Genomic DNA, 14834 nt, shown 5'->3' with positions numbered 1-14834 from the left:
AGTTCCGTACCGACCTCTGAAGAAGCAAACCGACCGGTGAAGTGAGTCACTTTGCGGTTGAGAGCCGGACCGAAACCTGTTCTGGCTTTTGACTCACGTTTGCATTGATAGGATTAATAAACTCCTTTTCCTGTCGATCCTCAAGATCAACAATTTTGTGAAATGATTCATTGAGTAACGCTTTAATTTCTACAAAGTGAGCTTCACTGAAAAATTTTGATAGTTTTTTTTAATTCTTAATGTATGATTTACCTCAAACTTTTTTTTAACAATAAAGCATTTTGAAAACCATGATCGCAGGCGAGGCTCAGTAGAAATATTTCTACATTGCCAATGATTGCTTCTCCGTAATTGACCGAGGCAATCGATTTTGCGCAGAGGTCAAAAGAATAATACTTGGGATAAGCAACTCATTCTCAATGCACACTAATATTCTCTCTCTCTTTGATCATCAATAACGGCGCCGGCCACGTCCTGAAAGTTATCCCTTCTTTTCATAAATTAACAAGTTTGCAACAATTAATGTATGGAAAAATGGGAAAATCGTATTTTATTTTAATTTTTTTTCTTGATGTACTATTCATTTTTAACTGTACAAAATCATTTTTAAGGAAAAATAAAAAATCATGAAACGAAGGGTCAATAGATAGATAGGAAAAACAGAAAAGGGCATAAAAGAAATAAATTTGTTTTTTAAGACCGAGGTTACCTCTACATTCTAAGAAACAATTCGTTTCTTATCAAAATTTAAATATGGAATTAGCTTAGCTTCAATTAGCTTCATAAAATACTCATTAGACTGAGTCGATTTCGGATCATTTTTGAATCTCTCAAAACCTGGGGTCTAAAAAGCTTCGTCTTGGTTCAAAAATCATCCATGATTTTTTGAAGAATTTTTAAGTATCGTTAACATGATTAAATTTTAACTTTTAGGTTTGTATGGGAAATGTTCCAAAATGTTCCCCTCGCGATGTTCCAACTCCGAGTGACAAAAGAAGGATTTGAAATTTGTTCCGGCCTTATTGAGAAGAAAAAAAATCATCATTTTAGTCTTCAAATTAGGTCGGAACAAATTTCAAATCCTTCTTTTGTCACTCGGAGTTGGAACATCGCGAAGGGGGGATAATAAAAAATAATGCGAAAAACAAATAAATTGGAATAAATTGCACGAAAGCTTGTATGCAACCAAATTGCAGACTATATTATTGCATAAAACCTATAAATCATGTATTTTTTTTATCGAAAAATTCGATAAAATCAAGAATACAAAATGTGAATTAACTTCCATCTTCAAAAAGTTGGTTCTTGGTCTTGTAATCTTTCGAATATTTGAATTTTTATTTGAAATTATCTTAAAATACTTCAAACTTTATTTATTCCTCCCTTCGGGATTTTGAAAATTTCGAAGCGGGGGAGTGACAAAAGAAAAAATTGATATTTGTTCCAGCCTTATTTAGTCATTTAAATCAGTTTTGTGATATTCGTCGTAGTCTTTAAGTCATTCTTGAATTTTGTAATTTCTTAATTTGTGTGATTTATATGATATTCTTTTTGTTTTTGTAATTTTTTCGCTTTCGCCATTTTCGAAATATTTGTCATTTAGGCCTTTTAGTCAATATTTATGCCATTTTTGTCACGTTTCATTTTCAATGATTTTTGTCATTTTTAAAATCATTTTGATTTTTTAAGATTTTTCGTTATTTTTGATAATTTTGTTAATATTGTAATTTATGTTATTTTTGTCATTTTTGTCACTTCTGTGATTTTTGCCATTTTAATGATTTTTGTCGTTTTATGAAAATATATTTCTTGTTGTTTTTGTAATTTTTTTTTTTTTAATTCATGTCATTTCGTCATCTATGTCATTTTTGTCATTCGTCATTTTTGTCATTCGTCGTTTTTATCATTCGTCGTTTTTATCATTTATGTAAATTTGCCATTTTTGTGATTTTTGACTATTTTGTTAATTGGGATAAAATTGTCATTTATTCATTATAGTAATTCTTGTCATATCTGTCATTTTTGAAATTCTAAATTTTGACATTCTTGTCAATTTTTTTTTAATTATGCCATTTTTGTCATTTTTGTTTATTATGTCATTTTTGTCATTTTCATCATTTTATCATATTTGTCATTTTGGTAATTTTTGTCATTATTGTCAATGTTGTCATTTTGGTAATTTTTGTCATTTTTGGCACTTTTTTCATTTTTGTTATTTTAATCAAATTTGTCATTTTATAATTTTTGTCAATATTGTAAGTTAACTCACTTTTCTTTAATTTTGTAATTTTCATCAATTTTGTCATTTTGGTAATTTTTGTCATTTTTGAAATTCTTCTTACTTTAGTTAATTTTTACATTTTAATAATTTTTGTAACTTTTTTAATTTTGATAAATTTATTTTTTTTGTAATTTTTGTAATTTTTGAAATCCTTGATCATTCTTGTAGTTTTTGTGAGCTATTTAATTTTTGCCTTTTTTTGATTTTTTATATTTTTGGCTTTTTTGTCATTTTGTGTCCTTTTTGACTTATTTTTAATTTTTATTTTTTGGTCATTTTTGTCATTTTCGACAAATTTGTGTTTTTCGGTTTTTTTGTCATTTTTGTAATTTTTAATCAATTTTATCATTTATTTCTTTTTTGAGATATTTGTAGTTTATGTTTTTGCTTTGTTAAATTTGAAATTTCTGTCATTTTTGTCATATCAGTCAATTTGTTATTTTTGTCATTCTTCTCAAATGGGTCAGATTTTTTATATTACTCAATTTTGTCATTTTTGTGATTTCAGTAATTTTTATCTTTTTTGTCATCTAAGAACCTTTTTTCATTTTCGCAATTTTTTGCATTTTTGTCATCATTGTCATTTTGGTCATTTCGGTCAAATTTGTCAATTTGATAAAAAGAATTATTTTTATAGTTTTTGTCGAATTTCGTGACATTTAACATATTTGTCACTTTGATCATTTAAGGCAAATTTGTCATTAAGGTAAAATTTGACATTTTTGTTATATTTGTCATTTTGGTCAAATTAGTACTTTTCGACTCTCTTGTGAAATTTGTAATTTTTTGTCTTTTTCTAGTGAAATTTGAATTTTTTGCCATTTTTGTCTTTTTTTTGTCATTTTTTACGTTTGGGTTAAATTTGTCATTTGCGTATTTTTTGTGAGTTTTGTCAAATTTGTTATTTTTATGATTTGTGTTACTTTTGTCATTTATGTCATTTTTGTCACTCTTTTCATTTTTGCAATTTTTGTCATTTCTGTCATTTTTGTAACTTTTCTATTCTTGTCCTATTGGTGATTTTGGTCATTTTTGTAGTTTCTGTCATTTTTGCCACTTTTGTGATTTACATCCTTTTTGTCATTTTTGAGATTTTCGTCAGTTTTGTGATTCTTGCATATTTGATTTTTTTTTAAATTTTAACCTTATTCTTATTTTTGTCATTATTGTCATTTTTTGTCATTTTTGTGATTCTTTTCATTTTTGTAATTTCTAATTTTTGTCATTTTAATGTTTTGTGATTTTTGTAATTGTATTTTTTCTGTCATTTTTGTAATTTTGCCATTTTTGTCATTTTTGTCCTTTTTGTCATTTTTATCACTTTGTCATTTTTGTAACTTTTGTCTTTTTTGACATTTTTGTCTGTTTTGTAATTTTTGTAAGTTATGTCTTTTTTGTCATTTTTTGTAATTATTTGTCATTTTTATTATTTATGTCATTTTTACCATTTTAATCATTTTTACAATTTTAACCATTTTTGCCATTTTAACCATTTTCGCCATTTTTGTCATTCTTGTCATTCTTGTCATTTTTGTCATTTTTGTCATTTTTGTCATTTTTGTCATTTTTGTAATTTTTTTGTCACTTTTATCATTTTTGTCATTTTTGTCATTTTTGTCATTTTTGTCATTTTTGTCATTTTTGTTTTTAAACTTTTTGTGACATTGACTTACAAACGTGACAAAAATGACAAACAAGACAAAAATGAGTAAAATGAAATTCATGAAAAAAAACAATAATGACAAAAAAAACAAAAATGTCAAAAATAATCAAAATTATAAAACTGAAAGCTATAATTAAAATGAGAAAAATGACAGCTATAACAAAATTAGCAAAAAAGAGATTAAAAAAAGAGACAAAAATTGAGACAATGACAAAAATGTTAAAAATCATAATTATGTAGAAAATTACAATAATAACAAAAACGACAAGACACAAATGCCCTTAATTTTATTCGATGATAGTTTTTGTCATTTCAGTCATTTTGTTTTATTTTAATCTTTCGATTTCTTGCAAATTTCGACGTTTTTGTCATGTGTTATTTTTGCTTTCGTCAATTTTTTTTTTTCACATTTGCGGTGATGGAAATAAAAAGGTAAACAGAAGTGTACCGCGGAGGTATTTAAACAAAGTCCTGGAGGCCTGGAGGGGACCTTCCTCCACACTAAAAGTTATTTTCTCTGGTAAAATAGCTTGATCCTGCCATCATGCTTTAAGTTTGATCTGTTTTACCAGAGATAATGGCTTTTAGTGTGGAGGGAAGGCCCCTCAAGACCCCCAGGACGTAGTTCGAATTACTGTGCGGTACACTTTTCTTTACTTTTTTTATATCTTATACTGTGTGTATTTTTTGAAATTACGTAATTTGGATATTTTTTCCAATACCGAAAAAAAATGACAAAAATGGTACAACAACAAATACGCTAGAAAATGGAGAAACCACTATAAAAGATGAAAATTACAAAATTGATTTAAATAATAAAAATCGTGACGATTAAAAAACAATGTCTCAATTTACTTAAAAAAAACTGGCAATTTTGTTGTTTCTGTAATATTCACGATTATTTTAACCATTTTGAATATCTTTCATGGACGAACCTTTTTCATTTTTGTTATTTTTCCCCTTTTTGTGATTAATTTAAAAAAAAAATTAAAAACTCTATTAAATTTTCATTTAAAAAATGTGGCCCGGACCTGTTAGGTTTTGGTCGAACCAATAACAATAAATTTCATTGAAATTTTTAAATTGCTCTTCCTCTAAAAATCTGGGAGAGGGTTAGGTACGTACAAACACACAACATAACCAACTGTGAAAAAAGATAATGTTATTTTCTAAATCATCAGTGAGATTGACGATAAAATGTTACTCATTTGGAAAACTTCGCATCTCCAATGAAAAGCTCAGCTACTGAATTCACATGGTCATTTCCCAAAAATGGTGCTGTTATCAATTTTCAGTTTTATGATCCAAATACAAACATCCCTTCTTTCTCTCATATATAGCAGCTCCACCAGAAAGTCTGAAAAATTCTCAGCAAAATAAAGTCGTCGTGTTTCTCCAAAATCCCCAACAACCATCAGCCGACCACCTGAAGTAATCGCTCACTCAATAAAAGCGCGCTTCGGCCGGTGTTCATTCACACGCCAAGCTAGACCCTCTCCTACTTAATTGATATCTTCGAGACCCCAAATTGATTAGCTCGACATTCGTGGGAACGAAACCGTCATCAATGTGAAGAGACGCAGCAGCAAGAAAGTAGCCTCAGACGCCACCACTTGAATGAAAAGATAAAGAAAAAGGAAAACGAAACTCACCATTTCTCTCCGCAACACGGCCAGCTGGGTGTCCAGGGTCGTGGTGGCTTTCCGGGCGACGACGGCACTTCCACTTCCGCCGCTGCCGCCACTTCCGCTGTTTCCGCTGTTGGGCGTCGCGACGATACTGTTGCCGCTGCTGCTGACGGTGCTCACGGGCGATTGGCCCCTCTGTTGTTGCTGTGAAACCAGGGACGCCATGCTGACACTTTGCAAATTCGCTACTGTGGCCGCGGCATTGGCCGGATTGATCGGGATGAACGGATTCGTCGGGTGGTGGTTGAAAGATGGCTGCTGCTGATGGTTGTTGTACTGTGACTGTGACTGTTGTTGCGTGGGTGGAGGAGGTGGAGGTTGATGAGGTGGGTGTGGGTGCAGCGATGAGGATGCTGATGAGGGAGGTTGATGGTGCTGATGATGAGCTGAATGCTCTTGTGACTGATGTTGTTGCTGCTGCTGCTGAGCATGGGATGAAGCTGACGGGGGCTGCAGGTTATAGTAGTGTTGTTGATGCGACTGAAGTTGCTGACCGGCGAGGTCGAATCCACTGAGACTTTTCGGCAATGGGGGCAGTCCCGGCAGGGACATCGTGATGCTGCAACGAGAATAGAGAAAAATTCGAATTATTTAGATGTCAAGCATTCAACTTGATAGAGTTCCTCTTCACAAACGATGATTTTTTTGGCCATATTTATGTTCTTACTCCACCCTTTATGCAACCTTTAGAAGGGAAACACGCCAAATAACTGATGAATAGTTGACACGCCAAATAATTCAGAAATTATTTCTACAGGATTTTCTACGTGAATTAAGATTTTGTTGCATCAAATCGATTCTACGTGAGGCTTGAAGTAACCACAGTGTTTCAAGTATGCCCTGGTAGTTATTACTTTACTTTCATATAATTGCCTTATGAATTTCAAGTCTAAGTGAATGAATTTTAATCGGTTTCGACTATTTACTTCTTGAATTCTTAAAGGAAAAGGTTGTTGCATCACCGTTAAGTATTTGTATTCTGGAGGGTTTATTTAATGTTCAAGATATCTGTTCCAAATCACGACCTTTTTTTTTCGTTTCGGTTTTGTATAGTGATGGTTCTGCAAGCAAGTTTCTCTTCCGCTGAACTAGTGACACAACGTTTTGTGGGACGGATTCGATTAAACTGGATGGCCTTCGTAAAACCATTTTATATAATCGAATTTTTTTCAATTTCTACAGGATTTTACAAGCTATTATGCAAAGCTTCCGGAATAAAGTGCGTGTGTTCTACAAACTAAGTATTTTGAATGTGTTTTGTGCCAAAAAATAGTGACAATTAATTCAATTTTCTGTAAGATTTCGTTTGTTTTCATTTTCATACCAACCAAAATACACTGCAAAAATAAATAGTGTAAACGATTATATTTTATTTCGATATTAAAAATTCACGTCAATGGTAGGTCATGCTTCCAATGCACCAATTCTAATTAGGGGAGTGTTTACTAATTTTCTTCATATAATTTACGTGAAAATCAATTGGATAAAAATGATATGGTTCAGGGTAGCCAGCGTGTTTCCGTTTTTAAATTCCCTATTTTTTCCTCGGTTTTTCCGATGGAGACTTAATGATTTTCCCAGTTTTAAAATCTATGTGTATAAAAAGTAATTTCTGTGGGTTTGTTTGTTTGTTTGTCCTCTATAGACTCAGCCGTCTTAAGAGCTAGAGAGCTGTAATTTGGCATGGATGCTCATTAGAACCAGGAATGATAAAAAATGTTTTCAGATTTTCAGATAACCCCTTCTGAAGGGGTCGTCCATACAAGACAAATATTGTTTTCGCGTTGTTGACGTTATTTTTCGTCAGATCGTGATGAAAATTTGCACATGGGATTTTAAAAGATAAGAAATCGATTTCAGGTATTGAGTTTGGGGTCAGGGGTTGTCAAAAGGGGTCGTCCATAATAACTTTTCAATATTTTTGTGATATTCACGTTATAGTACATCGGATTGAGATGAAAATTAGCGCTTGAATGTTTTTAGGGCTGGGCAATCGATTGCCGGTATAAAATTTTGTGCAAAGGGCCAGCCAAAGGGGTCGTCCATATTCACTGTTCGCTTTTTTTACTATATTGACGTTGTTATACATCGTATTCAGGTGAAAATTGGTACATGAGCGTTTCGAATGCTGTGTAATCGATTTCAGGTATCGAATTGAATGTAAGGGGACGTCCATATTAACTTTCCAATATTTTTGTGATATTGACGTTATTATTCATCGGATTGAGAAGAAAATTTGCGCTCGGATATTTTTAGGGACATGCAATTGATTGCCGGTATAAAATTTTGTGTAAGGGTCCAGCCAAAGGGGTCGTCCATATCAACTGTTGATATGGCGATATTGACGTTATTATACATCGGATTCAGATGAAAATTGGTACACGAGAATGTTGAATGCTGTGCAAACGATTTCAGGTATCAAATTCAGTGTAAGGGGTCGGCAAAAAGGTTTATTCATATAATCTTTACAAATTTTTTTATGATATTGATGTTATTATACATCGGATTGAGGTGAAAATTTGCACATGAGAATTATTAAAGACGAACATTTATTCCAATTATCCAATATTGGGTCAGGGGTCGGCCAAAGAGGTCGTCCATATTAACTTTTCACTGTTTTTTATTGCGATATTGACGTTGTAATGCAATGGATTGCTTAGAAAATTTGCTCACGGGAGTTTTGAGGAATGGGCAATAGATTTCAGAAATCAAAATTCGTAAAAGAGGCCACTGATCAGCAATGATGGAGTCGAAATTTTCGAAAGTGATTTCAAATTTAGTAGCAAACGACAGAAAAAGTGATCGAACATATAACGTGTTCCACATTTTGACAATGATCGCTCAACAATGCATTCCAAAATGCGACAGGAAAATGCCTGATAGTTGACATTCATTCAAATTGTTCATGACATATTCGAAATTGAAAGCGAAACGAAGTTCGTATGGGATCAGCTAGTACATAAATAAATTTAATTATCAGGGTTATTGTTGAAAAAAAAGAAGCCATTTGTACAAAAGTTGAACGTACATTTTCAGTAATTGAATTTTAAAGTTGGAAAAAAGTTCAGATTACAGTGATGCTCGTTGGGATTTCTACAGAAAATTGCAGTATTTCCCGAATGAAATAAAAAGGGATAAGCAAAAATTGTTACCTTCTTTTCAGTCTTTCAGTTTTTTAGTGTGAAAAAAAACTAAATTAAAATTTATATTATTCAAACAATGCAATCTTGAAAATGAATTTTGATTTTATTTTATAATAGTGGTTCTCATAGTTGTGTTCTATTTTGGGCAATTTTGAATCTTAATTCTGAATCTGAATTCTGCAATTTTTAATTTGAATTAGGAATCTTTGATGTTTTATATGCATTCTTTCTTCAATTTTTTATTCGTAATTCAATAAGTGAATCTGAATGAAATTCCAAATGATAAAACTCTGATATTTCAATTCTGGATCACCATTATAGAACTTTATAAAGTATCAATTCTGCATAAGAATTAGGAGCAAAAATTTCAAATCTATATCTTAAAAATGGTTTGTTATTTTAATTTTTTTTTTTGTAATATTCTGGAATGATGAGTTTTATAAATTGAAAATGTATCTAATTTTAGTTTCAAATGCAAAACCAAGATTCGAATCAGGATTTTGTCCCAATGATGAACCGAACTGAAAATCAAGAATAATAAACTGGATAAAGATTTCACAATCCGATCACAGGCAATACATTTTGAATTTCTTAAAAAATTTGGAGCCAGAACATCAGAAATGATTTAAACCTAAGCTTAGCAAATTTTTTTTAACTTAAATCCGGGCAGTACAAAATCCGGGCATTCGATTTCAAAGTTTACAGTCCAAATTCTGGGTAATATCCAGGCAAATTTGGAAATTCTTCAATTAAAATCAAGAAGAAAAACTCGATACATTGCTTGGTTTTTCACCGGAACACATCAGCCAGTTTAATTGGATGAAATTTGCACAAAATCTTCCTTTGGACGTAAAATGCATAATTGAGATCACGCGATTTTAATTTTTCCTTGCAAAATTATAAAGTTAAAACATTCAAGCAAAATCCGGGCAATCTGGCTGCTTTAGTGAGTCTAATCTTGTTATTCGAATTCTCATTATTCGAATAAAATTCGATATTCGAGACTAAGGTCTTCATCCAAAATTCATGCATGAATAACTTTTGATAGCGTTTTTCAAGTACAGTCTTTATCGACACGTGAGAAAAATTTTGAAAAACTGTAGTAGAATTGTGGACCTGGAATGAGATTTTTAGGTTTTAGCCTTACTTCTGTGTCGAGATTGTTACTCTTGATTTACTTTAGTCGTTCATCAAATTTTGATAAAGAAGTAAAAATTTTACGTTTTGAGAAAAAAAATTTAGGTTGACATTGTTGGGCCCTCGTGGGAGGGCTCGCCTCTTCCTACGGCCAAGACTGACGTTATTATACAAATGATTAGAATTGAAAACATCGCACAAGGGAGTTTTGAGGGACGTCAAATTTATTTGAGGCAGTCAATTGATATTTGGTATCAAATTTTAGTGTGAAGGTCAAGCAGAGGAATCGAGCATATAAACAAATACTTCATGTTCCTGCCTATAATGTCGTGATTTTGCAACCGATCGAGTAGAAAACATTTTTGTTTTAAAAAGCCAATCAACCTATTAATTTGAATTTCAAGTTGAAGGACAAGAAAAAGCGGCAACTTTAAACACTGTTGAATGTTTTACCCAATATTGCAAAAAAATACGTCAGATTCGATATTCTAAATTTATCTTGACGAATTAATGATTTAAAGCGAAACGAAGTTCGTACAATTTCTAAATAAAAAAATATATCTCTTCATCCATATTTCAGGTCTTTTTCCAGAAGTTAGTAAAGAAGCCAGGTCAGGAAGCTGTCCGGAATCTATTTTCACGTAGATTTCATCATCAATGAGCAGGCATCTTTGGTATTTCGTCAAATCCTGCTGGTACAATTTCCAAACTCGAGTTTCGGCAACGGAACTTTGCATCAACGGTTTGCTCATAATGTTCTTTTTTTTTATTTAAAGAAAAAACTTACTTACTACAAGAGTACCTCCTCATTTTTACATTCTTTTTTTTCCTACTCTGCTAATATAAATCTAAATTAAATTTAGCCAATATTTTTTTTATATTTATCTCAAATCACTCATGATTGTACTTTTGAGAAATGAAATAGAACATTTAATTTAATTAATTTATTTAACTGTAAAAAAAGCAGCTATAATATGTGAATTATATAATTGTTTCGTGTTCAGACATTAAAAAAGTCTATTTCCTAACTGGCTAAAACTTGAAAAAGTAGATAAAAACGTTTAAAAATGCAATTTAAACTTTTCTGCCGAAAGCTGAAAATCAGTCACAGTAGGGGCATAATGAGACCCCCTCCCCCCTGGGGCAGTATAAGGTAGGCTTGCCAGATACTTTCAGAAAAAAAGCGGGACTTTTCTCGAAAAAAAGCGGGACATTTAAGAAAATCTTAAAAAGGCTTAATTGTGGAGCCCAACTTGAACGTTTAGTATCAGCCGAAGTTGTTCATGGAAAGTACACTAAGGTTTTTCTTTAACGCAGAATGGTTTTGCTCAGTTTTTCTTACATGATTTCTATTTACACGGTTTTTAATCGATATTTTCCACGGTTCTAGCAAGTTAACACGTTATTTGAAAGAAAATATTTCAAGTTGAATAAAACTTGCATAGAAAAAAATTAAAATAATTCAATTTTAGTTTTTTATTACATTTTACAAATAAAGTTAATAAATCCGTACAAAATCCAGACTTTTTCCAATAAAATCCGGGCAACCGGGTCGGACCATACTTTCCTCAAATTTTGTGTCAAATATGCGGGCAAGTCCGGGTAAATCCGGGCAATCTGGCAACCTTAGTTTAAAATGTTTTTGTAATAGGACGAATAAGCAATAAGCATTCATGGGAAATTATTTTAAATTTCTGTTGGCAAACCTCATCATAACTTTAGTTAATTAGTTATTCAATAATATGAAACCAAAAACTTTGATAATAACCCCTATCAAAACATTAAAAAGATTTACAAAACTAACGAAGCTTACATGGAAAAACATGATCAAAGTTTTTATAATGATGAATAAAAAGCTTTCAAAAAATCAAACGACTTCCCGAGCAGACTTTGATGCCTAAATCTATAGCAAACTGAAACCAAAGTGAGGTGTCAACAGCAGATTGATAGCATCACCTGCTGTTGGTTCTTTTAAGACAGCAAAATAAGGCATCATTAAGGTTTCAAAAACTCAAAGTTGATAGCGAGCTAAGACCAAAATGAGGTGACACGGTAAATTGATAGCATCATTTGCTGTTGAACCTTAATAAGAGCAAAATTAAGCATCATTAGAGCTTATTTTTTTTTTCTTCTAAATATTAATGTAAGATAAAAATTACGTTAGATTTTTGAAATTATAAACTAGATCGATAGCATTTTAATTCACAATTTTTAAATGATGTTTTTTTTTCATTATTTTAACGCATTTGCGTGGACATCAAATGGATGAGCAAAACTTGTAATATGGACAGCGAAAATCAATTGGTTGGCTAGGCAAAGGCGCTTAAGTTTTGCTAACAAACTGCAAAATTTAAGGTCAAAGAAGTTGATACATTGTTTTCATGTAAATCTGTCTTTGGGATTCAAAAAAAGGGGTTTATCATGTACTTACTTGATACAAGGATATGTGATTTAAGAACAGCTAAGATCAACAGTTTTCGCAAATTATTCATAAATGTTCCTGATTCATACACAGATTTTTTGCAAGATTATTCCATCGATGAAAAATTCTCTTCAAATTGGTTTGAAATATAGACATGAACAACTTAATTATTCAAGAAAATTTAAATTTAAATTTTGAAAAATTTTAAATTTAAATATAAAAAATATTTTTTCGCTTTCACTCAAAACTTTGCTCATTTTTCTTGCCAAAAAGGCCGTAATCTGCCGTGATATGACACTTGAATTCGGTGGTACTAGAATAGCGGTGCCAGGTAGCCTGATGTATCAGACTTTGTCCTGAACGATGGATTAGTAGTGGTAGTCCTAAACGAAATTTGATTCATACTCAAAATTATTTTCGACAACCGAACTCAAACTGTCCGCAAAATCCGAAGCCGAGCTCAAAACTATTATAATTCTTCTGTGTGAGGAAATATTTTATTTTGAGAAGAAAAACTATCCCTGATGTTTTGATCCATCATAAATCTCAAATTTGAGTTTTATTTTGAAAGATATTTTGAATATTTAGTAATTTTAATGTTGTTTGGAATTCCGTTCTGGGTTGAAAAGAAGTTTTTTAAAAACTCGTAAAATGAAACTATGTTTTGCTTTCTCTAAAACTTTTTTTTGAGCTTTCTATTTTAACCGTGTTTAACCGCATACTTGAGTGAAAAAAAACTCAGGGTGTTATTTTGAAAATGCCATCTGTTGTTGTCAATTCTGCGATGTTTCTTTTTTTGGCGTAGAAAGAAAAGTTTCCACTGGCCTAACATTTGGAGCAGAAAACAACTTTGAAACTAAAAAAGGAGAAAGAAACTTTAACGGCGTCTGAGGTATGCAAATAATGTGTTGTTAAAATAATGTGCAAAAATCTAAATTTACATTGAAGAACATACAATTCTACACTAATTCTTTAGCGTTTAGTTTTCTATGTTTTGAAACACCTTTTCAAACGCCGCGAAGTAAAATTATTCGAAAGGGCCAATGTGAATTTACACTATCGCACAGTTTTTTTTTCGCAAACAGCACCGGAATACAAAGAATCTATTTTGGAATACATCCATTCAATATTTATTCATTTGAGCGAATAAAAATCATCCCCGAAGACACCTCACCGTTAAACAGTGTCTGGGCATATTGTCTAGTTCACTGAATCCCATTGCTCCCACAAAAACAAAAACAAAAGTGATTGTGAAAATTTGCTAAATTTACTGTGGATTTCCGGTCAATTCATGGAACCAGTGCAGATTTTTTTCAATTATATTTGGACTGTGGTTTGGAACAGAATAGGATCTGGAATTTATCACAAGATCCGAGCCCTGAACGGTTCAGTTTTACGGTTTGCTCACTGTTCGGAAAAAATCTTTTAACAGGAATCTGCTTTTCCTCGGTTTGTTCAGAATGAAATCCACAAATAGATCATCAGGTTTTCATTTTGTAGTTATTCTTAACCTTTTCAGCAGTGCACGGACTTGGAATCAGCAGCGAAGTTTTCGGTCGAAGGATGACATTCGGAGAAGATCCTTCTAAAACGGTGACAGGAAGTTTATATCTAATGTTGGCCCAACGCCACCAGAAAAACGGGAATGCACGTTGTGACTTTCTAACCGGCTTAGGAGGAGCAAAACCCGTTCCCTTCAATGATGAAATTTGTTTCAAGGAACTTCGAACGGAAAAATGCAAAACCCGGGTGATAAGATATCAAGGTAATGGAACGCATTTTTACTTCCAACCCGTAATATATCCGGGCAGAGCTTTCCCTGCTCATAGTAAAAGAAAAGGGCAGGACATTTTGTACAGCTGACAGAAAAAACTAGCAACAGCAAAAGCTGTTTGATTAGAATGGGACAAGTCACGAAACTTATAAAAAGGATGCTGGAACAAAAAGAGGCCGTTTATCTACTGTGTTCGAATTATTTGGAAACAAACAACAGATGAAAAACCCACTTCAACTTCCACCCAAGTACTTAAGGTAGGTTTTCAAAGAATATGCTATCATAAAGAATATTGATCTATTTTCCCCTATATTCCCCCAGGTTTACAAAACTTTGGAGCTTCTGCAAAACCTTGACTGTCCTTCTGCAAAACCTTGACTTGTCCTTGACTGTGTCAAAAGTGGCCCAAACAGGCAAAGGCCTAACACGAATATGTTTAAGAGGCTTGAATTAAGAATAGGTAAGGTTCAACAACTCTTGTAAAGTTGAGCAGACAGAAATATTGAGGATGGAATCAAAAAATAATCACTAAGCTTTTTATGAATCCAAGTAAGTAAACCTTTGAATTTTAACAAGCTCGTTCTTTTTTAAAAAAAAATCTAATTTATTCTAAAATGCATTTCTTGCAAACTCAAGAACATATCGTGTTGGTTGAAACGCCTTTGTGAAAATAACAAACATATAATAAACTTTGTTGTTTTCGCTTGCATAATCTGTTCCTAACGC

General features: G+C 32.1%; 1 protein-coding gene across 1 annotated transcript in view; it reads right to left on the bottom strand.

The window, feature by feature from the left end:
* Window positions 1–14834, bottom strand: part of LOC129749611 (nuclear transcription factor Y subunit gamma-like) — a 214447-nt gene that overhangs the window by 156917 nt on the left and 42696 nt on the right. The window contains exon 2 of the mRNA XM_055744632.1: window positions 5597–6191. Within this exon, the coding sequence (XP_055600607.1) occupies window positions 5597–6191 (595 nt within the window). The remainder of the gene's footprint in view (window positions 1–5596; window positions 6192–14834) is intronic.

Source organism: Uranotaenia lowii, chromosome 2 (genome assembly GCF_029784155.1).
Source record: "Uranotaenia lowii strain MFRU-FL chromosome 2, ASM2978415v1, whole genome shotgun sequence".
NCBI lineage: Eukaryota > Metazoa > Arthropoda > Insecta > Diptera > Culicidae > Uranotaenia > Uranotaenia lowii.
The sequence above is the reverse complement of the archived record's forward strand: the minus strand, read 5'-3'. Positions and strand labels throughout refer to the sequence as shown.